The 22,084-nt window shown below is 40.3% G+C and overlaps 1 protein-coding gene across 1 annotated transcript in view; it reads left to right on the top strand.

Annotated features, from left to right (window-relative positions):
* COL19A1 (collagen type XIX alpha 1 chain) overlaps positions 1–19,402 on the top strand; it is a 315,358-nt gene extending 295,956 nt beyond the window's left edge. The window contains exons 47-49 of the mRNA XM_074947919.1: positions 5,051–5,179; positions 16,912–16,989; positions 17,249–19,402. Of these exons, the coding sequence (XP_074804020.1) occupies positions 5,051–5,179; positions 16,912–16,989; positions 17,249–17,376 (335 nt within the window). The 3' untranslated portion in view covers positions 17,377–19,402. The remainder of the gene's footprint in view (positions 1–5,050; positions 5,180–16,911; positions 16,990–17,248) is intronic.
* The last annotated feature ends 2,682 nt before the right edge of the window (positions 19,403–22,084 follow it).

Genomic DNA, 22,084 nt, shown 5'->3' on the forward strand with positions numbered 1-22,084 from the left:
TGCTGTACAGAGTCAGGGAGGGAGGCAGGCGGGGGCTGATGTCGGGATGTCCCTCTCTCCCCACGTCAGGACTGGTTGCTTCCTGCGGCAGTCTGCACTTAGAGACAGCATGCCAACACACTCACTCTCCCAACATACGTACTCCCACAACCATGGGTGGCTCATATAATAGGCCAGGGGAGGCTAAGTCTCCATTAACCCAGGCTGTGGCCTTGCCCATGCTCCGTTCTGAGGCCCTGCCCTTGCTTCTCTTCTCCTCCAAAGCCAGCAGGGGCTCAGATCGGGTCGGTGGCCTGGAGCTCAGGGCTTGGTTGGCCAGCGGTCCAGGGAGGCTCGGGCCAGACTGGGGGTTGGGCTGGTGCTCGGATCAGCTGGCGGCCCAGAGGTCAGGCCAACTGGCATGGCTAGGGTGGGACGGCTGGCGGCTTGGGGAGGTTCAGCCAAGGCTCCTCAGCTGTGGGGTGGGCAGTTTGGGGCTGTGGCGGGATGGGGGGGCGGAAGGGACAGGGTATGGGTGGGGCCTTGGGCAGAAGGGGCGGGGCCGGGGGTCTAGCCTCACACATACACACTTCCCACCCTTTCTCTCACACACTCCCCCAACACACACACTGTCTCCGTCTCTCCCCACACACACACACACCCTGTCACACACTTCTCCCTCCCCCACTTCAGTTGAAAAGCAGCTGGCTTTCTAGTAAGATGGCCGTGGAACAATGTGATGCTGTGCCTGCCCCATGAGATATTCCAAACCCTTCCCAAAGCACCCTGCAGCCAATTGCCCAGTGGGATAGCTACCCACAGTGCCCTGCTTTCTGTGTCAATGCAAGAGCTGCTAGTGTGGATGCACTCCGCTGACACAAGAGTGTTTTAATTAAAAGTGCTTTAATTAAAGCAGCATAACTTTTGGCAACAAAACTCTGCATTGTAGACATAGCCTCTAACTGGGGATGCAGGCTCTGGGGTGGGGCTGGGGATGAGGGGTTTTACGGTGCAGGAGGGGGCTCCGGGTTTGGGGGGATGAGGGATTCAGAATGTGGGAGGGGGCTGCAGGTTGAAGCAGGGGGTTGGAGTGTAGGAGCAGGTACAGGCTCTGGGCTGGAGGTGTGGGCTCTGGCATGGGGCCTGGGATGAGAGGTTTGGGGTGCAGGAGGGGGTATGGGCTCTGGGCTGGGGGTCTGGGCTATAGGGTAGGGATGGGGATGAGGGGTTTGGGGTGCAGGATGGGGCTCTGGGCTGTGGCAGGGGGTTGGCGTGAAATGGGGGGTGAGGGCTCTAGGCTGGAGCAGGGGTTGGGGGTGCAGGAGGGGGCTGTCTCAGGGCCGGGGCAGGGGGTTGGGGATCGGGATTACCTCGGGCAGCTCCTGGTCAGTGGCACAGTGGGGCTAAGGCAGGCTCCCTGCCTGTCCTGCATCTGCGCTGCGCCCTGGAAGCAGCCAGCAGGTCCGGCTCCTGGCAGGGGGGCCAGGAGGCTTTGCACACTGCTCTTGCCTGCAGGCACCCCCCCAAACACTCTCATTGGCTGCAGTTCCCGGCCATTGGACATGCAGAGCCAGTGCTTGGGGCGAAGGTAGCATGCAGAGCCCCATGGCCTCCCCGCCTAGGAGCCAGACCTGCTGACCACTTCTGGGGCACAGCGCAGTGCCAGGACAGGTAGGGACTAGCCTGACTTAGACCTGCAGCACTCTGACCAGACTTTTAACGGCCCGGTGGGCAGTGCTGACCAGAGCCGCCAGGGTCCCTTTTCGACCAGGCTTTCCAGTCAAAAACCGGACACCTGGTGACCCTACAGCTAATGCACACATTTCTGGCCATTCACAGACTGGTTTAAACTGGATTGCAATCAACCTGCTAAGGCAGCTGGGATGGAAAGTCTACAGATGTTTTTCAAATATAAAGAATATTTAAAATTATTCAGCTTTTAAACTGCAATTAGACCCATGCCCATTTATTTGCCCATTTTTATCTCTGTGTTATAAAACTCATGAAATTACATGTATTATAATCATAATTATATTTAAAAAGTAAGTTGGTTCTCATAACCAATGTTTGCAATTAAACTACATAACACTTGAGCGTATAAATATCTCGACTACCATGTGCAAAAGAATAAATGAAGCAACAAGTGGATGAGAATAATGTTTGTTAAAAACTGTCTTGTTATTAAGCTTTGTAATAAAACTACTCTAAAAAGGAGAAACATAATAACTAATAAATATGTAAAGTATTTAAAACCAAAATTGTTTACGTGTTGCCAAATGTATTAATAGATGTGTAAATAGATATACATAAAATAATAATTAGATTTAACTATTAGCTAAAATTGTTTTAACTATTAGTTATAACTGTTAGCTAGTTTAACATTTAACTTCAGCTGTAATAATGTATATAGTATATCATATGTATGACAGACAATCTAGAAACGTACTTAAACTTCACTTTTTGCACAGTTGTCTCATTCCAAAATATCTATTTAATTGTCCTTTCTCCAAAAATAAGCTAACCTAAAGAGTTATGATGACAGTTCTTTAGAAAAGATATGCATGTTAACTGCTTTTCTGCATGCTGTGTGTTACAGATGGAATTGTGTTATGTTAACTTCAGTCCTTGGTGTTGAAATATACATTGATACTCTCTTTACTCTTTGACATCTTTCCTTATTTATGTCTCCTCTTTATTTAAGAAATATTAAACAGTTTCTAAAAGGAGTTGAGATATTGGCTCAAGGCAATAATTGTCTGTTATTTTGAGTGTTCAGCCTCTGTCATGAATTACCAAAATATTTTCAAATTGTGAAAGTTTCATGAATTTTAGGCCAGTTTATTCAGCCATTAATTCGTACTGCAATGTAGTCATTTGCTGTTCTATTTAAAAAGTTAGTTATCTAGTCAGGGAGCAGAAGTAATGCCATGTCATTTTGGCAGATCTCCTTGCAGCATGAACGATGATAACCAAATAGTCAAAGCAAACCGTTAATGATAACTCATAGTTTGAAAAATATTTGTGGAAGCTATTCATCGCTTATATAAAAATAGCAAACACACATGAAAAAATCAGGACTGGTTCATGAACATTTCACTTACCAACAAAGGATTATTATTTAAACAAATACATCAATCAGCTCTAGCATGTACACTAACTTCTCTGACCTTAATTGGGAATGCTCTGCTGTTTGTATTCACAGCTAGCACTAGTTTTGGTGTGGACGTTGAACACCAATAAGGCCTGTTTGTCTGTTTGTTTGTTTTTTCCTGTTTGAGGAATAAATTAGTATACCTTAAGAGAGAATTTTCCTATTCCCAGTCCTCAGTGGAAACTTACTTTCTCAAGGCCTTCTCCTCCCTGCCATCAGTTGGCTCTTCTTGGTTTCTGATGGCTTGATATAGCTCCCTCTTTCCCTTCTGCCATAGTGGTTACTGCGGAGCAAAGTTAGGGTTGAGTGTGCAGCCTTCTAAGCCCTGCAAAGCTCAGGAATCAAACCTGTCCCTCTAACATGTCAATCCAGGCACTAACAACTGGGCCAAACTGATTCAGAATAATAATCAGTTTGTTACAAGATTGGTGTGAGCCTGTTCCTGTAGTCACTCTGTAAGTGGAACTCCCACCGATGAGAATGGGAGTTCTGTACTTGGATTGGCTACAGGATCAGGCCCTATGTTTGTGTGTTGTCATTCTTGCACAGAAATATTAAAAAAGCAGAACTTGCATGCTACAGAAAGTCATTTGTGCATATGTTATTCTATGCAGAAGATCCAGGCCCATAAGTACAGTGATTTGGAGTCAGACATTGCAGGGAACCCAACAGTTGTGTTTCAAAATAGAATTGTACTTTGCTTGTTCTCTGCTCCATTTTTCAGCTTAATATTTTATTTTCTGCCCTTGCTGCTCTTTATTCAAATTCTCTTCTGAATGGAATTCATGCCTAGAAATGTTCTGACCTGGAGTTAAAGTTTCGAATCCACAACATTAGAATGGATTCAAAATTATACACTAACAAACTTTGACCAGGAGTTGGGCTGGACAACAGGTGATGGATCGCTCAAAATTGCCTAGTTCTGTTCATTCCCTCCGAAGTATCTGGCACTGGCCGCTGTCAGAGACAGTATATTGGGCTAGATGGACCATTGGTCTGATTCTTTTGTAATATTAATATTTTAAATTGAAAATCTCTGCAGCAGACATGGTTGTAATTAGGAAATTGCCCAACCACCATAAACAGTTTCATTGCCACTCCAACAACTAGCCCAAAAGCTAAATCCAGAATATACCACTTTCAATTCCTGTATCTCAGAGGGAGTGAGCCAGCAAGACTTAGTGGAACTCACATCTCAGTGGTTTTTCTTCATTAATGAAGTCAGCATTTCCTCGTTCTCCACTCTGGGAAATGGGTTATTTGCACCTCTCTGACAAATCAAGTGTCTGACAACTTTGACTTGGCTCTGTTTTTAAATGTGATCACTTTAAGGTTCGACACTTCAGACACTCCATCAGGTCAGCATTTTTCTGAAAGTTAGTATAATGCCAAGGTAACCAGAGAGGGAAATTCACCCCAGTGCAGAGGGCAGCCAGTACAAGGATGTGTACAATTTAAGTCCAACTTAAACCCTGTTTTTGAACCTTAAGTGGAATTATAGATCTTGTGTGGACTCTCTCCACAGGAGTGAATTTCATTCTGCTTATATACTGTCTGTTCTATAGTCATGTATCTGTATACCTCTATCACCAGCAGATGGTGGGAACTGTAAATAGTAAAAAAAAAAAAAAATGTACAGCAGAATATTAGTGATAGTGCTTATTCATTAAGTGCTCAGCTCTGGGAGGTGTAAGCACTCCTGCCATTAAAGTCAAAGAGGTTGAAGGTTCTCAGTGCTTACAAGAATATCCAACACCTCGTAAGATCAAGGTATTAGCTGTTTAAAGGATTAGCGAAAATCACTTCTGGTAACTAGTTCTGGATTAGTCTGGAAATTGAGGCTGGGGTTTTAGTGATTTTCATATGTTATGCTACCAAATCTCTTACACATTTTCTTTTCTGTGTCCTTTGTTAATGAAGAGAGGATGGCTCAGTTTGTATCCCAACTGAAGCTGCCAGCTGCAATGTTAGCTTCCCACGGTCATGGGAAACCAGGTCCACCAGGAAAAGATGGATTACCAGGGCCACCAGGAGAACCTGGACCTCAAGGTAGGGTTTCTAATAAAATGTTCGTAGATATTGTGATTTTAGTCTTCATATACTTGCTAATGATAGTTAAATTAGAACTACATATCTAGCTTCCTAATGATTAACTTTTAAAACCATACTACTGCATTTCCAGAGTAGATCTATAAATTTACCCATAGTAAATGCGTGGTATTTACTTATTAAAGGTTTCAGAGTAGCAGCCGTGTTAGTCTGTATCCACAAAAAGAAAAGGAGTACTTGTGGCACCTTAGAGACTAACAAATTTATTTGAGCATAAGCTTTCGTGAGCTACAGCTCACTTCCTCGGATGCATGCAGTGGAAAATAGAGTGGGGAGATTTTATATACACAGAGAACATGAAACAATGGGTGTTACCATACACACTGTAACAAGAGTGATCAAGTAAGGTGGCGGGGAGGACCTTTTGTAGTGATAATCAATGGGGCCATTTCCAGCAGTTGACAAGAACATCTGAGGAACAGTGGGGGGGAGGAAATAAACATGGGGAAATAGTTTTACTTTGTGTAATGACACATCCATTCCCAGTCTTTATTCAAGCCTAAGTTAATTGTATCCAGTTTGCAAATTAATTTCAATTCAGCAGTCTCTCGTTGGAGTCTGTTTTTGAAGTTTTTTTGTTGAAGAATTGCCACTTTTAGGTCTGTAATTGAGTGACCAAAGAGATTGAAGTGTTCTCCAACTGGTATTTGAATGTTATAATTCTTGATATCTGATTTGTGTCCATTTATTCTTTTACGTAGAGACTGTCCAGTTTGGCCAATGTACATGGCAGAGGGGCATTGCTGGCACATGATGGCATATATCACATTGGTAGATGTGCAGGTGAACGAGCCTCTGATAGTGTGGCTGATGTGATTAGGCCCTATGATGGTGTCCCCTGAATAGATATGTGGACACAGTTGGCAACGGGCTTTGTTGCAAGGATAGGTTCCTGGGTTAGTGTTTTTGTTGTGTGGTGGGTGGTTGCTGGTGAGTATTTGCTTCAGGTTGGGGGGCTGTCTGTAAGCAAGGACTGGCCTGTCTCCCAAGATCTGTGAGAGTGATGGGTTGTCCTTCAGGATAGGTTGTAGATCCTTGATGATGTGTTGGAGAGGTTTTAGTTGGGGGCTGAAGATGATGGCTACTGGCGCTCTGTTATTTTCTTTGTTGGGCCTGTCCTGTAGTAGGTGACTTCTGGGTACTCTTCTGGCTCTGTCAATCTGTTTCTTCACTTCAGCAGGTGGGTATTGTAGTTGTAAGAACGCTTGACAGAGATCTTGTAGGTGTTTGTCTCTGTCTCAGGGGTTGGAGCAAATGCGGTTGTATCGTAGAGCTTGGCTGTAGACAATGGATCGTGTGGTGTGGTCTGGATGGAAGCTGGAGGCATGTAGGTAAGCATAGCGTTCAGTAGGTTTCCGGTATAGGGTGGTGTTTATGTGACCATCACTTATTAGCACTGTAGTGTCCAGGAAGTGGTTCTCTTGTGTGGACTGGTCCAGGGTGAGGTTGATGGTGGGATGGAAATTGTTGAAATCATGGTGGAATTCCTCAAGAGCTTCTTTTCCATGGGTCCAGATGATGAAGATGTCATCAATGTAGCACAAGTAGAGTAGGGGCATTAGGGGACGAGAGCTGAGGAAGCGTTGTTCTAAGTCAGCCATAAAAATGTTGGTGTACTGTGGGGCCATGCGGGTACCCATGGCAGTGCCGCTGATTTGAAGGTATACATTGTCCCCAAATGTGAAATAGTTATGGGTGAGGACAAAGTCACAAAGTTCAGCCACCAGGTTTGCTGTGACATTATCAGGGATACTGTTCCTGACGGCTTGTAGTCCATCTTTGTGTGGAATGTTGGCGTAGAGGGCTTCTACATCCATAGTGGCTAGGATGGTGTTTTCAGGAAGATCACTGATGGATTGTAGTTTCCTCAGGAAGTCAGTGGTGTCTCGAAGATAGCTGGGAGTGCTGGTAGCGTAGAGCCTGAAGAAGGAGTCTACATAGCCAGACAATCCTGCTGTCATGGTGCCAATGCCTGAGATGATGGGGTGTCCAGGATTTCCAGGTTTATGGATCTTGTGTAGCAGATAGAATACCCCTGGTCTGGGTTCTAGGGGTGTGTCTGTGCGGATTTGTTCTTGTACTTTTTCAGGGAGTTTCTTGAGCAGATGGTATACTTTCTTTTGGTAACCCTCAGTGGGATCAGAGAGTAATGGCTTGTAGAAAGTGGTGTTGGAGAGCTGCCGAGCAGCCTCTTGTTCATATTCCGACCTATTCATGACGACAGCACCTCCTTTGTCAGCCTTTTTGCTTATGATGTCAGAGTTGTTTTTCAGGCTGTGGATGGCATTGTGTTCTGCACGGCTGAGGTTATGGGGCAAGTGATGCTGCTTTTCCATGTCAGCCCGTGCACATCGGCGGAAGCACTCTATGTAGAAGTCGAATCTGTTGTTTCGACCTTCAGGAGGAGTCCACCCAGAATCCTTCTTTTTGTAGTCTTGGTAGGAAAGTCTCTGTGGGTTAGTATGTTGTTCAGAGGTGTGTTGGAAATATTCCTTGAGTTGGAGACGTTGAAAATAGGATTCTAGGTCACCACAGAACTGTATCATGTTCGTGGGGGTGGAGGGGCAGTAGGAGAGGCCCCGAGATAGGACTGATTCTTCTGCTCGGCTAAGAGTATAGTTGGATAGATTAACAATATTGCTGGGTGGGTTAAGGCCCCTTGTGGCATGTAGTAGTTTAGATAGTTTAGTGTCCTTTTTCTTTTGTAGAGAAGCAAAGTGTGTGTTGTAAATGGCTTGTCTAGTTTTAGTAAAGTCCAGCCACGAGGAAGTTTGTGTGGAAGGCTGGTTTTTTTATGAGAGTATCCAGTTTTGAGAGCTCATTCTTAATCTTTCCCAGTTTGCTATAGAGGATGTTGATCAGGTGGTTCCGCAGTTTCTTTGAGAGTGTGTGGCACAAGCTGTCAGCATAGTCTGTGTGGTATGTAGATTGTAATGGATTTTTTACCTTCAGTCCTTTTGGTATGATGTCCATTTGTTTGCATTTGGAAAGGAAGATGATGTCTGTCTGTATCTGTGTGAGTTTTTTCATGAAGTTGATAGATTTCCACTCCATACAGCTAAATTCAGTGCCCTGCATAATGACAGGTTTCAGAGTAGCAGCCGTGTTAGTCTGTATCCGCAAAAAGAAAAGGAGTACTTGTGGCACCTTAGAGACTAACAAATTTATTTGAGCATAAGTTTTCGCGAGCTACAGCTCACTTCGTCGGATGCATGCAGTGGAAAATACAGTGGGGAGATTTTATATGCACAGAGAACATGAAACAATGGGTGTTACCATACACACTGTAACAAGAGTGATCAGGTAAGGTGAGCTATTACCAGCAGGAGAGTGGAGGGGAGGACGGGAACGTTTTGTAGTGGTCATCAAGGGGGCCATTTCCAGCAGTTCACAAGAAAGTGTGAGGAACAGTGGGTGGGGGAAGGGGAGAATAAGCCTGGGGAAATAGCTTTCATCCAGATCACACCACACGATCCATTGTCTACAGCCAAGCTCTACGATACAACCGCATTTGCTCCAACCCCTCAGACAGAAACAAATACCTACAAGATCTCTATCAATCATTCTTACAACTACAGTACCCACCTGCTGAAGTGAAGAAACAGATTGACAGAGCCAGAAGAGTACCCAGAAGTTACCTACTACAGGACAGGCCCAACAAAGAAAATAACAGAACGCCACTAGCCATCACCTTCAGCCCCCAACTAAAACCTCTCCAACACATCATCAAGGATCTACAACCTATCCTGAAGGACAATCCATCACTCTCACAGATCTTGGGAGACAGGCCAGTCCTTGCTTACAGACAGCCCCCCTTCCTGAAGCAAATACTCACCAGCAACCACACAACAAAAACACTAAGCCAGGAACCTATCCTTGCAACAAAGCCTGTTGCCAACTGTGTCCACATATCTATTCAGGGGACACCATCATAGGGCCTAATCACATCAGCCACACTATCAGAGGCTCGTTCACCTGCACATCTACCAATGTGATATATGCCATCATGTGCCAGCAATGCCCCTCTGCCATGTACATTGGCCAAACTGGACAGTCTCTACGTAAAAGAATAAATGGACACAAATCAGACGTCAAGAATTATAACATTCAAAAACCAGTTGGAGAACACTTCAATCTCTTTGGTCACTCAATTACAGACCTAAAAGTGGCAATTCTTCAACAAAAAAACTTCAAAAACAGACTCCAACGAGAGACTGCTGAATTGAAATTAATTTGCAAACTGGATACAATTAACTTAGGCTTGAATAAAGACTGGGAGTGGATTTGTCATTACACAAAGTAAAACTATTTCCCCATGTTTATTTCCCCCCTTCCCCCTCCTCCCCCGCACTGTTCCTCAGATGTTCTTATCAACTGCTGGAAACGGCCCATCTTGATTATCACTGCAAAAGATTCCCCTCCCCCCATTCTCCTGCTGGTAATAGCTCACCTTACCTGATCACTCTTGTTAGTGTGTATGGTAACACCCATTGTTTCATGTTCTCTGTGTCTATAAAATCTCCCCACTGTATTTTCCACTGCATGCATCCGAGGAAGTGAGCTGTAGCTCGCGAAAACTTATGTTCAAATAAATTTGTTAGTCTCTAAGGTGCCACAAGTACTCCTTTTCTTTTTACTTATTAAAAACGTCTAATCAATGCATTTTATTCTAATAAATGATAATGTTTAGATAGTGACAGATAGCTTATCTAAACTTGCTATAGAAGTGATTTGGTTCAAAACACATTCACATGGAAGAAAAACTATACCAATGCTCAATTGTAGCTCTTAACATATCTGATACACATTTCTAGTAACCAGGTTATCTCCTGAAAAGCAAAGATTTGAGCTCTAAGTCTGAGTTCTTGCAGCTCTGATCCAGAGACAACACTGATGAGAAAAGACTGAAGGCAAAGAATATTTCCCATATAATGTATCTCTCTTACAGTGAAGTCATTTATTTTCACAAAACAGCTTCGCAGTAATTGGATTTTCACTATATTCAAAACTGCAAATTGCACAATGCAGTGCACTGAAACAATTTGGGACTTTGATTCTTCTGTACTGTCCTTCACTATAGATGTAGTTTCACAGAAACTGAGCTCATTATAATTGAATTCTCCTTTATTTCAGCACAGACCACACTAGCATGGGAAATTAATAGGGAAAGGATGGCAGAAGAATTTATAAAATATATAAAAATGATTTGGGGTTAGTATATAATTTACAGTATATGTATAGGTAGTTCTTTATTATTATCTTTTGTTAGTTTGGTCTGCTCTGGAGTCAGAGCAAGTCAGACTGGAATGAAGAACATGAAAGCAAATCTGAAGATGTGTGGCATGGAGAGCTAAAAGAAGAGTAAAGACTATTAACACTGATAAGAGCAAACCCTTGACTGAAGCTTGAAAAATGTGAAAAATAAGAAGAACAAACAAGAATAAAGGATCAAGGAAGGCAAGAAAAGGGATTAGCGTTTTACAACAGTGACTGGTTCATTATCTAAATATTCAGATCACTGTAAATGGTCAACTTTAATGCCACTGTTAGATTGTTCAATGAGATTGTACATGGTGGATACTTTCAGAAGTAGCAAACGGTAATATCAATTACTTCAAGTTAGTGAGTTTCAAGAAGTGAAGATGATAGCTATACACACAGAAAAATTAAGCTTATTTTTTGTGCTTTATTCTTAAGTAAAAGTAGTTAACTATTGATACAGGATTCCCACATACTTTACCCTTCATTTCAGTACACTGTTTCAGTATATAAAATAACAAGACTTGAGCTAAATGAGAGGCATTCCCACCTCTGATGCGTAAAAAATAGACATGTTAATATAAAATTGCACTTTAAAGGAAAGGAAAAGCAAAAGTTTGACCTACCTACCCCTACATCAGTAGTGAGAAACCAAAGAGGACAGACAAGCACTAGATGCCCTTCCCTGCTATGCCTGTTCATTTCATTCTTGGGTGCAGGCAACAAAATTTAAAATACTGAGCAGACAGAGACCATTACAAATGTCGTAGACAGACTCTTCAGGGAAGCATGTAACATACATGTGTGTCTAGTCTCAGAAAGGTAGCATGTTATGTGAATGTGTGTCTAGATTCAGCAGGGTATGTTCATGTGCACAGCTGGTATACCAGAGAGATAATGTGCACTGGATTGGTTATTTTAAACTGCAGTTCTGCCATTGCTTTTTGAGAAGAGTAAAGGTATAGGTTACCAGTGTGTAAGTGCTTCAGTGCTCAAATTTAAAAAAAAACATTCATACTTAAGGGATCACTAGAACATTGGGAGCAGATTCATAAAATTTTAAATGAAGCTCAGAATTGTTCCCTGCAAGCCTTGAAAATGTTCACAGAGTCATAGAATCATAGAATATCAGGGTTGGAAGGGACCTCAGGAGGTCATCTGGTCCAACCCCCCTGCTCAAAGCAGGACCAATCCCCAACTAAATCATCCCAGCCAGGGCTTTGTCAAGCCTGACCTTAAAAACCTCAAAGGAAGGAGATTCCACCACCTCTTGGTAACACATTCCAGTGCTTCACCATCCTCCTAGTGGAAAAGTTTTTCCTAATATCCAACCTAAACCTCCCCCACTGCAACTTGAGACCATTACTCCTCGTTCTGTCATCTGCTACCACTGAGAACAGTCTAGATCCATCCTCTTTGGAACCCCCTGTCAGGTAGTTGAAAGCAGCTATCAAATCCCGCCTCATTCTTCTCTTCCGCAAACTAAACAATCCCAGTTCCCTCAGCCTCTCCTCATAAGTCATGTGTTCCAGTCCTCTAATCATTTTTGTTGCCCTCCACTGCACTCTTTCCAATTTTTCCACATCCTTCTTGTAGTGTGGGGCCCAAAACTGGACACAGTACTCCAGATGAGGCCTCACCAATGTCGAATAGAGGGGAACGATCACATCCCTCGATCTGCTGGCAAGGCCCCTACTTATACAGCCCAAAATGCTGTTAGCCTTCTTGGCAACAAGGGCATACTGTTGACTCATATCCAGCTTCTCGTCCACTGTAACCCCTAGGTCCTTTTCTGCAGGACTGCTGTCTAGCCATTCGGTCCCTAGTCTGTAGCGGTGCATGGGATTCTTCCGTCCTAAGTGCAGGACTCTGCACTTGTCCTTGTTGAACCTCACCAGATTTCTTTTGGCCCAATCCTCTAATTTGTCTAAGTTCCTCTGTATCCTATCCCTACCCTCCAACCTATCTACCACTCTTCCCAGTTCAGTGTCATCTGCAAACTTGCTGAGGGTAGGGTCCACGCCATCCTCCAGATCATTAATGAAGATACTGAACAAAACCAGCCCGAGGACCGACCCTTGGGGCACTCTGCTTGATACCAGCTGCCAACTAGACATGGAGCCATTGATCGCTACCCGTTGAGCCTGACAATCTAGCCAGCTTTCTATCCACCTTATAGTCCATTCATCCAGCCCATACTTCTTTAACTTGCTGGCAAGAATACATGTTCCTACAATGCAAGGAAAAACTGATGTTAACCTCATTGGTAGGTGCATCAGACAAAATGTATCAGGTACAAATAATTGTGATGTTACATTAGGATTGCAGTGAAATGGTATAATATCAACAAAAAGTTGCAGCACAGATGCTGGAATATAGGAGTAGCAGTGAAGCTGTTAGGCTAAATGTAATAGTGAGTGCGAGTTTTTTTACATTTCTTTTTAATTTTTTAAAAGTAAATATACAGTACGAATACTGTAACATGATACTATAAGGCAGTGTTACCAGTGAAATGTAAAACAACAGCTTAATTGGTACTCTGTGGACTTTACTATACTATATGCAGAATCTTAAAGGAAACAAACTGCATACAAAAATATATGCAATTGATTTACATGTTATTTGCCGCAGTAGCATTCATGTGAGGCTATATTCTGTTCAAAGTTATAGTAATTAACTTAATCAACTCGATTGATTAAAGTGAGTTTGCACAGGTGTAACTGAAAGCAAGAAGGGAAGGGCAGAGCTCTTTCTGTATGAAGCAGTTTGTTTTTCATACCATATTACACCAGCGCATCAGCAGTAAACGTGATCCTTGCAACCACAGATTTGGCTGAACTGGCCCTACACACAAAATATCCATGGGAGATCAGACAGGAGAATTTTTTTCTTACAACTGTTTATGATATGGTCTCTTGTATATAAGAGATCTTTAATATCTAGATTTTTTACACAGCAAAATGCACCAGATATTTTGGCATTGTTGTCCTTTACCTTCTCATGTATGCTAAAGAGCCTCATATATCTCTAGACACTACTCATGTAACTCCCATGAGTATCAGTGGAGGGGAGAAGAGACTCAGGACTGCATACAAAAAATCCTGTTGAAGCTTTTCTGAATTAAATAATTCAGTGACTTTTCTCCTCCAAAATGCTCAGGCATGTAATTGAGTAGTGATGCTGCTGACAGACTATTAATGATGATGATATTGGCAGTTAGTACTATATTGAAACTGTATATAAAATTCCAGTCAAATCAGTCTATGAGAAGAAAACAGCACTTTACCATTTTAGTATATATATTTTTGCACACTACTCAGTGTTTACCAAAACTATCCACATAGGATACTGATGTACCTAAATCTTTTGGGTACTTGTTGTTTTAAGAATTACAACAAAATAAAACTTCCAGAACACAATTAAAAGTCTTTAGGAAAACTGTTGCCTTTGTGAGCTTTTTGAATTAAATTAAAACCTGTTACTGAAGTTGTAAGTCTGCCAACAGAAAATACACAGCATCGTATCTGTGTCTGGGTTTTTTGTAATAAACCTAAAACCTTGCTTAGGTGGATAGTAATATTCCTCTGTGCCTCATATGAGTTTGTTAAAAATTTGCTCAGGTAGGTTGAAATATTATCCTCCAGAAGTGGAATCATGGGACCTACTTCTGCGTAAAATATACCTCACATAAAATCGACTGTTTTATTGCAAGAGTTAAATACTGGATTGTTTCAGAAAGGTGCTCCAATAATATACTTACATGTTTTTCTTATTGTTCTCACACTGTAAAATAAAGCATTATTTTTAGAAAAGTTACCCAAGAAATGTTTTATTAAATGTTGGTATCATTGAAACTTACTATGCCAATATGTACAAAATACTCATTTGTATATGTACTCAAACACAGTTAGCCATTGTTTATACTATTTTCACTCATACAGTGTGCCTAGGTGGACTGCTGTATATACTATTGGTTTTGAGGGTTTTTTTATTATTGACTTGAAATTCAGTAATGTTTACAGAATTTGTCAATCTGCATCAGTCCCTTGCTGACCACTTTATTATGTGCACATGATACGTTATAGAGATTGTAAACATAATGTATTTTAAATGTGATTTCTTTGTGCCCCATGCATATAGAAATACAAAACATAAATGATTAATGGTAGCACTGTTTTGTTAAAGTATAATTAGCTGGGTTTGTTCTGATAAACTGTACTCTAACTACTAATTGTAAAATTAAGGTGAATAGAGATATAATAAATAGGAAATGTAATCAGCTTCTTAATTATGTGGTTGACCTTCACGAACAGTAGCAACTGCAATGAATTGCACAAAACTGCCATAGCCAGCTAACTTATATGGTCGCAAATACTGTTAATCATGGCAATTTAAAAACAAATTCAAGATCCATTACTGAATATGAGCTTCCTCCCCTTTCCTATTGGGGGTTTCACAGTTGTGTGTGGGTCTCTTAGACAGTTCTGTTTGATAGAGCTCAGCTACCAGAATGCACAGCTGATGTAAAGAGAGCTTTTTTTCTCTCTGAATTATTCAATTGCTTGTTTTCTGTTTAGATACCTGCCTGTTTTCATATGATTGTCCTGTCATGCATGTCACATTGCATGCATATTCTACTGATTTGGATTTTATGCACTCCAATTATCATTTCAGTGTTAACTTGAGGGGGAATGTTGGGATGTTGAGAGAGGAGAATAAATTACCAATCACTGCTTTGCTCTGAGACCAAGGATGATGGCAGTTGATAATAGGTTTTCTGTTTAAATTTAAGATGAACTTGTGTTTAATAGAAAAATTGTATGAATCTGCGTACCGTTCTATTGTACAGTTTTGTTTGGTGCCTGCAATAGTTATATGTCCTCCCACTTTCTTCTTGAGTTGTCACATGAAGTGGGGTTGCCATGTAGTACTGCTAACTGGCTACTTCAGCCATACAGCTGCCAGTCCCATTATTGTTCAAATAACAATTGACTCAGTGCTCATTGGTCACCTCACAAACCTTCTCTTCTAATTTTCCTCTCATCAGGGGACAGCTGCTCCAAAAAGGAGCAGCTTACTTGGCATAGTAAGACACTGGAAATATATTGGTACCTTATCCACAGCAGATTTAATCTTCTCCGTTGCAATTCTATATTTAACCAGGGATGGACCATTAATTCTCAGTGTATGTCACCACCCCACCCATACACACAGACACTTTTACTCTTGCATGGAGGAGGAGGAATGGGTCTCCCAAAAATCCTTATAAAAGTTAGGTGTTGGTGTCAGATTTGTTATTCCTCTTAAACTGTATTTATTTTCCATCAGTCATTTTGCTTTAATGTAAAAGTCACAGGCCTGTTTTTTGACTATGAGGGAAATGGTAAGGAATATTATTATTTCAGTGACCCTTGTACTGCTATTCTAAGGACACCCAGAGTTTTCCCAGCTGATGGAACCATCTTGACAACTTGCCAAGAAACAGACGGGCTGAATCTAATTTGCATGCAGCTGAGGGCTGAATTTGTTTGCATACAGTTGAACAAACATAGCCACTCATCTTCAGTACAGAGTAGTGGCCTGTGCAGAGTGCAAATCCAAATGTGCCGTTCACAGTTATTGAGCATGTGAGCAGTAGTCCGTTGCATGCTGGAACATATAATCTTCACAGGCTCTAACAACGCTGTATTAAAAGTGAAGACAGCTGTGGATGTACGCTATTACTAAATGGCTTCCCCCTCACCCCATTTATATAGTGGCATAGCTGTGCATAGTACTTTACAAACCCACAGGAGGATGAAGGCCAGCCCAAGAATCTTACAATCTAAAGTACACACATAATACAAATGATACAAATTTAGATGCAGTAGCTCCTGGGAGATGTTGAGCTACCAGTGGTCAGAAAGTTTGACTACCTTGGTATATAAGCTATCCTCTGGCATTGTATTTTATTCAATACAATGAGCCCATTGTAGTGAATTAGGTCAGTTAAACAGACTGTCAAGTCCCATAATCTTTCTTTAGATACATTGTAGGCAGGTTTTTTTACTTTTTCTACTACTAATTTTTGGTTTGGCACCATATATCATTTCACCCTGTGGCTAATACTGAAGCAAGATATACATTCAGTTTTTTTATCCTGGACTCTTTACCAAAGTAGCAGAAAAACTTTGGAAAGGGTGAAGCCAGCTGATCCACTGATACTCTTCTGTCTCAGGATCCGTCAGTTACTGGTAGAAATCTTCCCATGTGTGGTAGAAGGAAGGTAAATAGTACAATAGCTGGATTACCAGCCTTGGAAAGAATGGGCATCAGTTTTCACATGTTTGTTTTGGTAGTTTTGTGTCAGTAAGGTGCCTAGAAAAAAGTTTGTTATAATTACAGGGCACTCTTATTCTTTTTATCCTTTTTAGGTTACAGAGGACAGAAGGGGGAAAGAGGTGAGCCTGGTATTGGACTCCCAGGTAATCCTGGTCCACCTGGACCTTCAGGTAAATGTCTCTAGCTTTATCATTGTAAAACAAATACACCCTCTTTGGACGTGATTCTGATCTCACACCAGTTTTATACCAGTATGACTCCATTGGTTTTCATAAGGTAACCCCTGATTTTCTTTGGTTTGAGGTCAGAATCAGACTCCATGCGTCTTGCGTTTAGTTGGTGTGAAGGAGCAGGCTTTTGAGGATACCAAGAGGCTCACCATATGCACAGTGATGATGTCTATGCTAATTGCTATTTTTATTTTATCAGCCACTGGTGTGCCAGGCCCGCCAGGCACTCCAGGTTCCCAGGGGCCTCCAGGGCTGAGCGGAAGGTGCAACCCAGCAGATTGTTACTATCATGTATCTCAGGCTCGACAGCGTGCCAGTGGGAAATAAACACCCCTCCAGAGACACTTTGGTTCATGTTTATACCTATTTCTTTTTATGAATCAATTTAATCTTCATAATACTTAGTGTATTTTTGTCCATATGTATACTCTACAATATATAGACATTTTATAGAGCACTTAGATCGAGCCTTTTACTACATTAATTGCTGTGTCAGAGTTTTGAAATGATTTTGTGAGTTCATTCCATGTGTTATATTTTTTACTGTTTCTCTGGTTTAGAGAGGCAACAGGCCCAAATAGTTCTTATGAGCTTTTCTCTTCAAACAAAATTTATTTTCTTACAACTTGATGATCTTAAGACAGTACAGATTTTTCAGTCTTGTTAATACTGGTTTTATTCATCTTATCACAGAGTGAATTACAGTTGTAGAGTTTTTAAATTCACATGTTCACAATGAAGTTTATCTTCTTAGGTAGCGTGCTGGGGAACTCTGTTCATACGAAATGTTACCATTTGCTTCAGAAAGTCATGGCGTAGGTTTCCACACCCAGCTGACCAATGCTTATGAAGCACACCCAGGACATTCAAGCTTGCTTGAATTGCTTCTGTGGAGCCAAAGGGGGAAATGAAGATTTTGTTATGATATCCTCTCTACCCTTGTGAACCATATTGCTGGATTCAGATTGTCTGGAAATTTATCCTATCTGGCCAATAAAGGCATTTTCTGTCACTGAATGATAATCCAGTTCAGAACTGGCTCATTCATTTAACTTCAGGTGCATCAATCCAAGATGGCCAGTTGCTGGGGTTTGGCTTTATTTTTAGCTTGGAACTAAATTAGTGATGGCACATCTTTCAACAAATAGTTATAATCATATAATATGTGGTCTCCTACTTGTCTACACTCAAATTGATCTGGTAGGCAGGCATACCAGGATATCGGTACAGGGACAGATTAGAATGCAAGAAAACTAGTTGGCTGGCACTAGATGGCTTGGAAACATGTGAAATTCACTTTGGAAAGGCATCATGGAGCATAACTGGATGCCGTTTACAAACGCTTTGTGTGACTCTTACCATGGCAGACGCTATCACTAGAAAGCAAAATAGAATGAAGTGAAATGAATCCTACAGACATTTAAGAAGTGGACCATTTAGCAAATGGTCAACAACAATCAATAAAATGTTCAGTCTTGCAGGGCTAATGAAAAGAGGCTTTTTTCTCCCCAAGATACCCTCTAGATTATATGAAACAGATGAAGCCAGATCATCTGAATATTAGCCTCATTCATTCCCTGGGATAGATGTAGGGTTTGACAAGTTTTATAGTTTCATAGAGTTTAAGACCATCAGGGACCTTCAGATCATCTAATCTAATCTCACATGAAACTATCGTGCTAGAAACTGAAAATGCTATTAGCAGAGCACAGATAGCTGTAATCAAGGACCACAAAGTAAATTGGTGGGGATGGTGGAAAACAAAGCTCTATCCTATCAGCAGTTTGTTAGTGGTTCTCTTGGATTCTGCTCAGCTAAGTGGTTATATACAGTATGAGCTACGGGAGACAAGATTTCTTGATCCACAACTATCAGGGGATTGTTGCCAAATCATGGACTTTCGGACTCCAAAAGAGACATCCAGAAGAATTTTTCTTTTTACTTTTGAATGCAAATTGGGCATTAGAGAAGCTGAAGTGTGGATGCCTTCAGAGAACCTACAGTGAAAATGAAATTTGGTTTGAATAGAGTTCCTATCAAGCATATCTAGATTGAGACAGATTTTTAAAATGGGTTGCTTTGTTCAGATGCACCCATGACTGTATGGTTCAAATTCTCTTCTGGCATAATTCCGTTAAAGTCAGTGAATTTATACCAGCAGAGAAATTGGCCGTATATGTTTTCAGTTTGCTTACATGAACTGCTGGTCAGGTATATTGCATGGGTATTTTTTTAAGTTGATTTATTTGTACTTCTCTAGTGATTCCAAATCTTATTTAAAATATTCAAAATATTTTTTTAACTTTAATTTTAAACTTCACTTCCTGTGTTAATACCAAAAAAGGTATTAGAAAATGACATGATTAGAATCTTTATGAGCTTGTTCCCTTTCTAGAATGCTATACAGAACAGTGTATATAGATATATTACTTGGCGTTATCTGTATATTTTGGGCATTTTCCTGACTGAACTACAGCTCTGAAAGCTTGTAACTTATCTAGCCTGATTTTATAAATGTTAATTTACTTGAATTTTAAAAAGATTATTTTTTCATACACATTTGCAACAGGTGCTCTCTCTCCCCCCAGCCCACTCCCATTTTTGACTCATTATTAAAGTTTTTAAAATCTGTATTTGAACATTTTGAAGTTCTCCATCAGTAACTGTGTTGGTAATGATTAATTTATTTCACACTGTCTTTTTGGTTAATGATTATTCATTTTCATATAGACCCAATTTAATTTCTCGTGAGAAAAAGGGCGCTTTGTCATATCAGATACCTGTATACCATTTCCAAGCTGCTGAGCCACATTCTGTGTTTGGATAGAATGGCGTCATTCTGGATTAACTCTGCTTTTATCCTGAGTTATTTCAGTTTTACACGATTAGAACTGAAAGCAGAATGTGGCCTGAAACATGCTTCTTGTTTGGCAGGTTTTATCTTTAAAATTTTTTTTGCAGTTTCAGATGAATGTTTCCTTGATTTACACCTGTTTTGGGGATTTTGCTTTTCTTCTTCAATTTCATTTATATGTTTAAAAAACGTGTGCTACAGGAAATGTTACAAAATACAAGAGGATTATCTTTCTGAGAGCTCGAGGTATTTTTCTGAACTAGGATTTTTTAGCTGGAACTATATTTAGAATTGAAATATGATGAGAATTTTCTTGAAGTGGCTGGTATATTTGGAACTATTTTGATTTGCTTCAGGAAAGTAATAAAGCTGCTGTGGCTTAGTTAATGTCAAACCCTTTCAGAGTTATTCAGAGCCTGTGTTATATACCTCCTTTTGTCCACATGGTGGTACTCAGGACACTTTTGTTAGTGCAAAGGATTGAACAGAGACTGAACTCTAAAAATGGAAGGCAGGAAACAGTGCAATGTAGATACATTACATCTTGTGCCATCTTTCCACTTTTATCCTTGAGCCTAATATATTTTTTCTAAAATGTACAGTTTGTTTTTAGACAACAGTGTTTGCAAAAAATACTGCCTTTATTGGATGAATATTTCCAGGTTATATGATATAGGTTTTGTTTGTGTTTTGTATATGCATATAATGCAGGAGACTATACAGTAACAAAACATGTCACTTCTAGACATCAGTTTATTTCCAGCATAAGGGTATGCATCTTTAAGGGAGCAGTAAGTCTATTGGAGCATTAAGTAAATCTTAAGAGTAGGGTGCGTTTAAAAATCAAGTAGCATTGCAATCTACTTGTGATCTTTTACATTAATGTTTTTAATACATGGATATTTTGTATAAATAAATTGTACTTGGTAAAATAAGCACATAGGTTTCTGTAGCATAGTATTAGGATGGGCTTTTCTTGTTATCAATCCTCCCTTTATGTTTTCTGATCATATGTATTATTGACAAATATACATGTTTACCTGATAGGTAAGGCTAAATGTGAAGTAATTTCTTAACTCACTGATAACCATTTCATAAAATATTTTAGTGCTTTTGATTGTCACGATGGTGAGTTATTACTTTTCATGTCAGCCTGTGCCCAGCTTTATGGAATACAGCATCTGTTTCTTTTCTTTGGCCTTTTTATAGTATTTTATGTTTTGTCTGTAGTGTTACATAACAGTTGTATGAAGAAACATGATCTAGATGGTTTATATTATACACACATCTGTTTTTCAAATATACTGCAATGCCATCTAAGGTCTTTGAATTTTATCTATTTACTAAAATGACTGTTGCGGTATAAAATTGTTATTGTTCAAATCTTAGAAATCAAAGATTAAAGTTGACATTAATTTTTACTGAATAATTTTTACTTCATATTCTGTATATATCAAGAAGCATAAATTTATCTCTGAAATGTGGCACGCAGGCCAAAACTAAAATAGATCCAGAAGTACATCATATCTAAATCCAGCTCCATCTACCATGTTTGGTATGGCTTATGAAGGCTTACAAATTTAACTATGACTTTGTCTCAAAAATTTGTGGTTCAAATGGAAAATCTAAGCTTTATAATACCATAAGAGAATGTGTATAACATATGGCATGCTAACAGAAATGTTATGTGTTAATAGACCAAAACAAGCTCATAAGTGTAAAGAATATAATCTACAAAGATTTTGAGACTTCTGTCTTAGAAAAGTGATACATTTAATTACATACTGAATTTTTCACTGTAAATATATTTTGTCTCAGTTCACTGTTTGAAGAATTTGATGATGCACTGTATTTTATTGTTGTATTTAATTTTCAAATAACATTTAGCTGTCATTGAATTCATCACGGTACATGCATACTGACAAATAGAACCCTGGAAATCTGCAGATATCCATGGACCATGTTTGTGGATCGCGAATCAGATGTGGATACAAATTTTGTATCCACACCAGGCTCTAGTGATAAACATTATACATACCTCTTGGCCCCATTAATTTTTTTCCTCAGCATTTAAAGTTCAGTTCAGTGCATACATGTTAAGTGGATCACAAGATATCCTTCACTGCCTTGTACCTTGCATGGTCATTTACATCTGTGTCAGATCCTACCAGATGAGAACGG

This window comes from Natator depressus, chromosome 3 (assembly GCF_965152275.1).
Source record: "Natator depressus isolate rNatDep1 chromosome 3, rNatDep2.hap1, whole genome shotgun sequence".
Classification (NCBI taxonomy): domain Eukaryota; kingdom Metazoa; phylum Chordata; order Testudines; family Cheloniidae; genus Natator; species Natator depressus.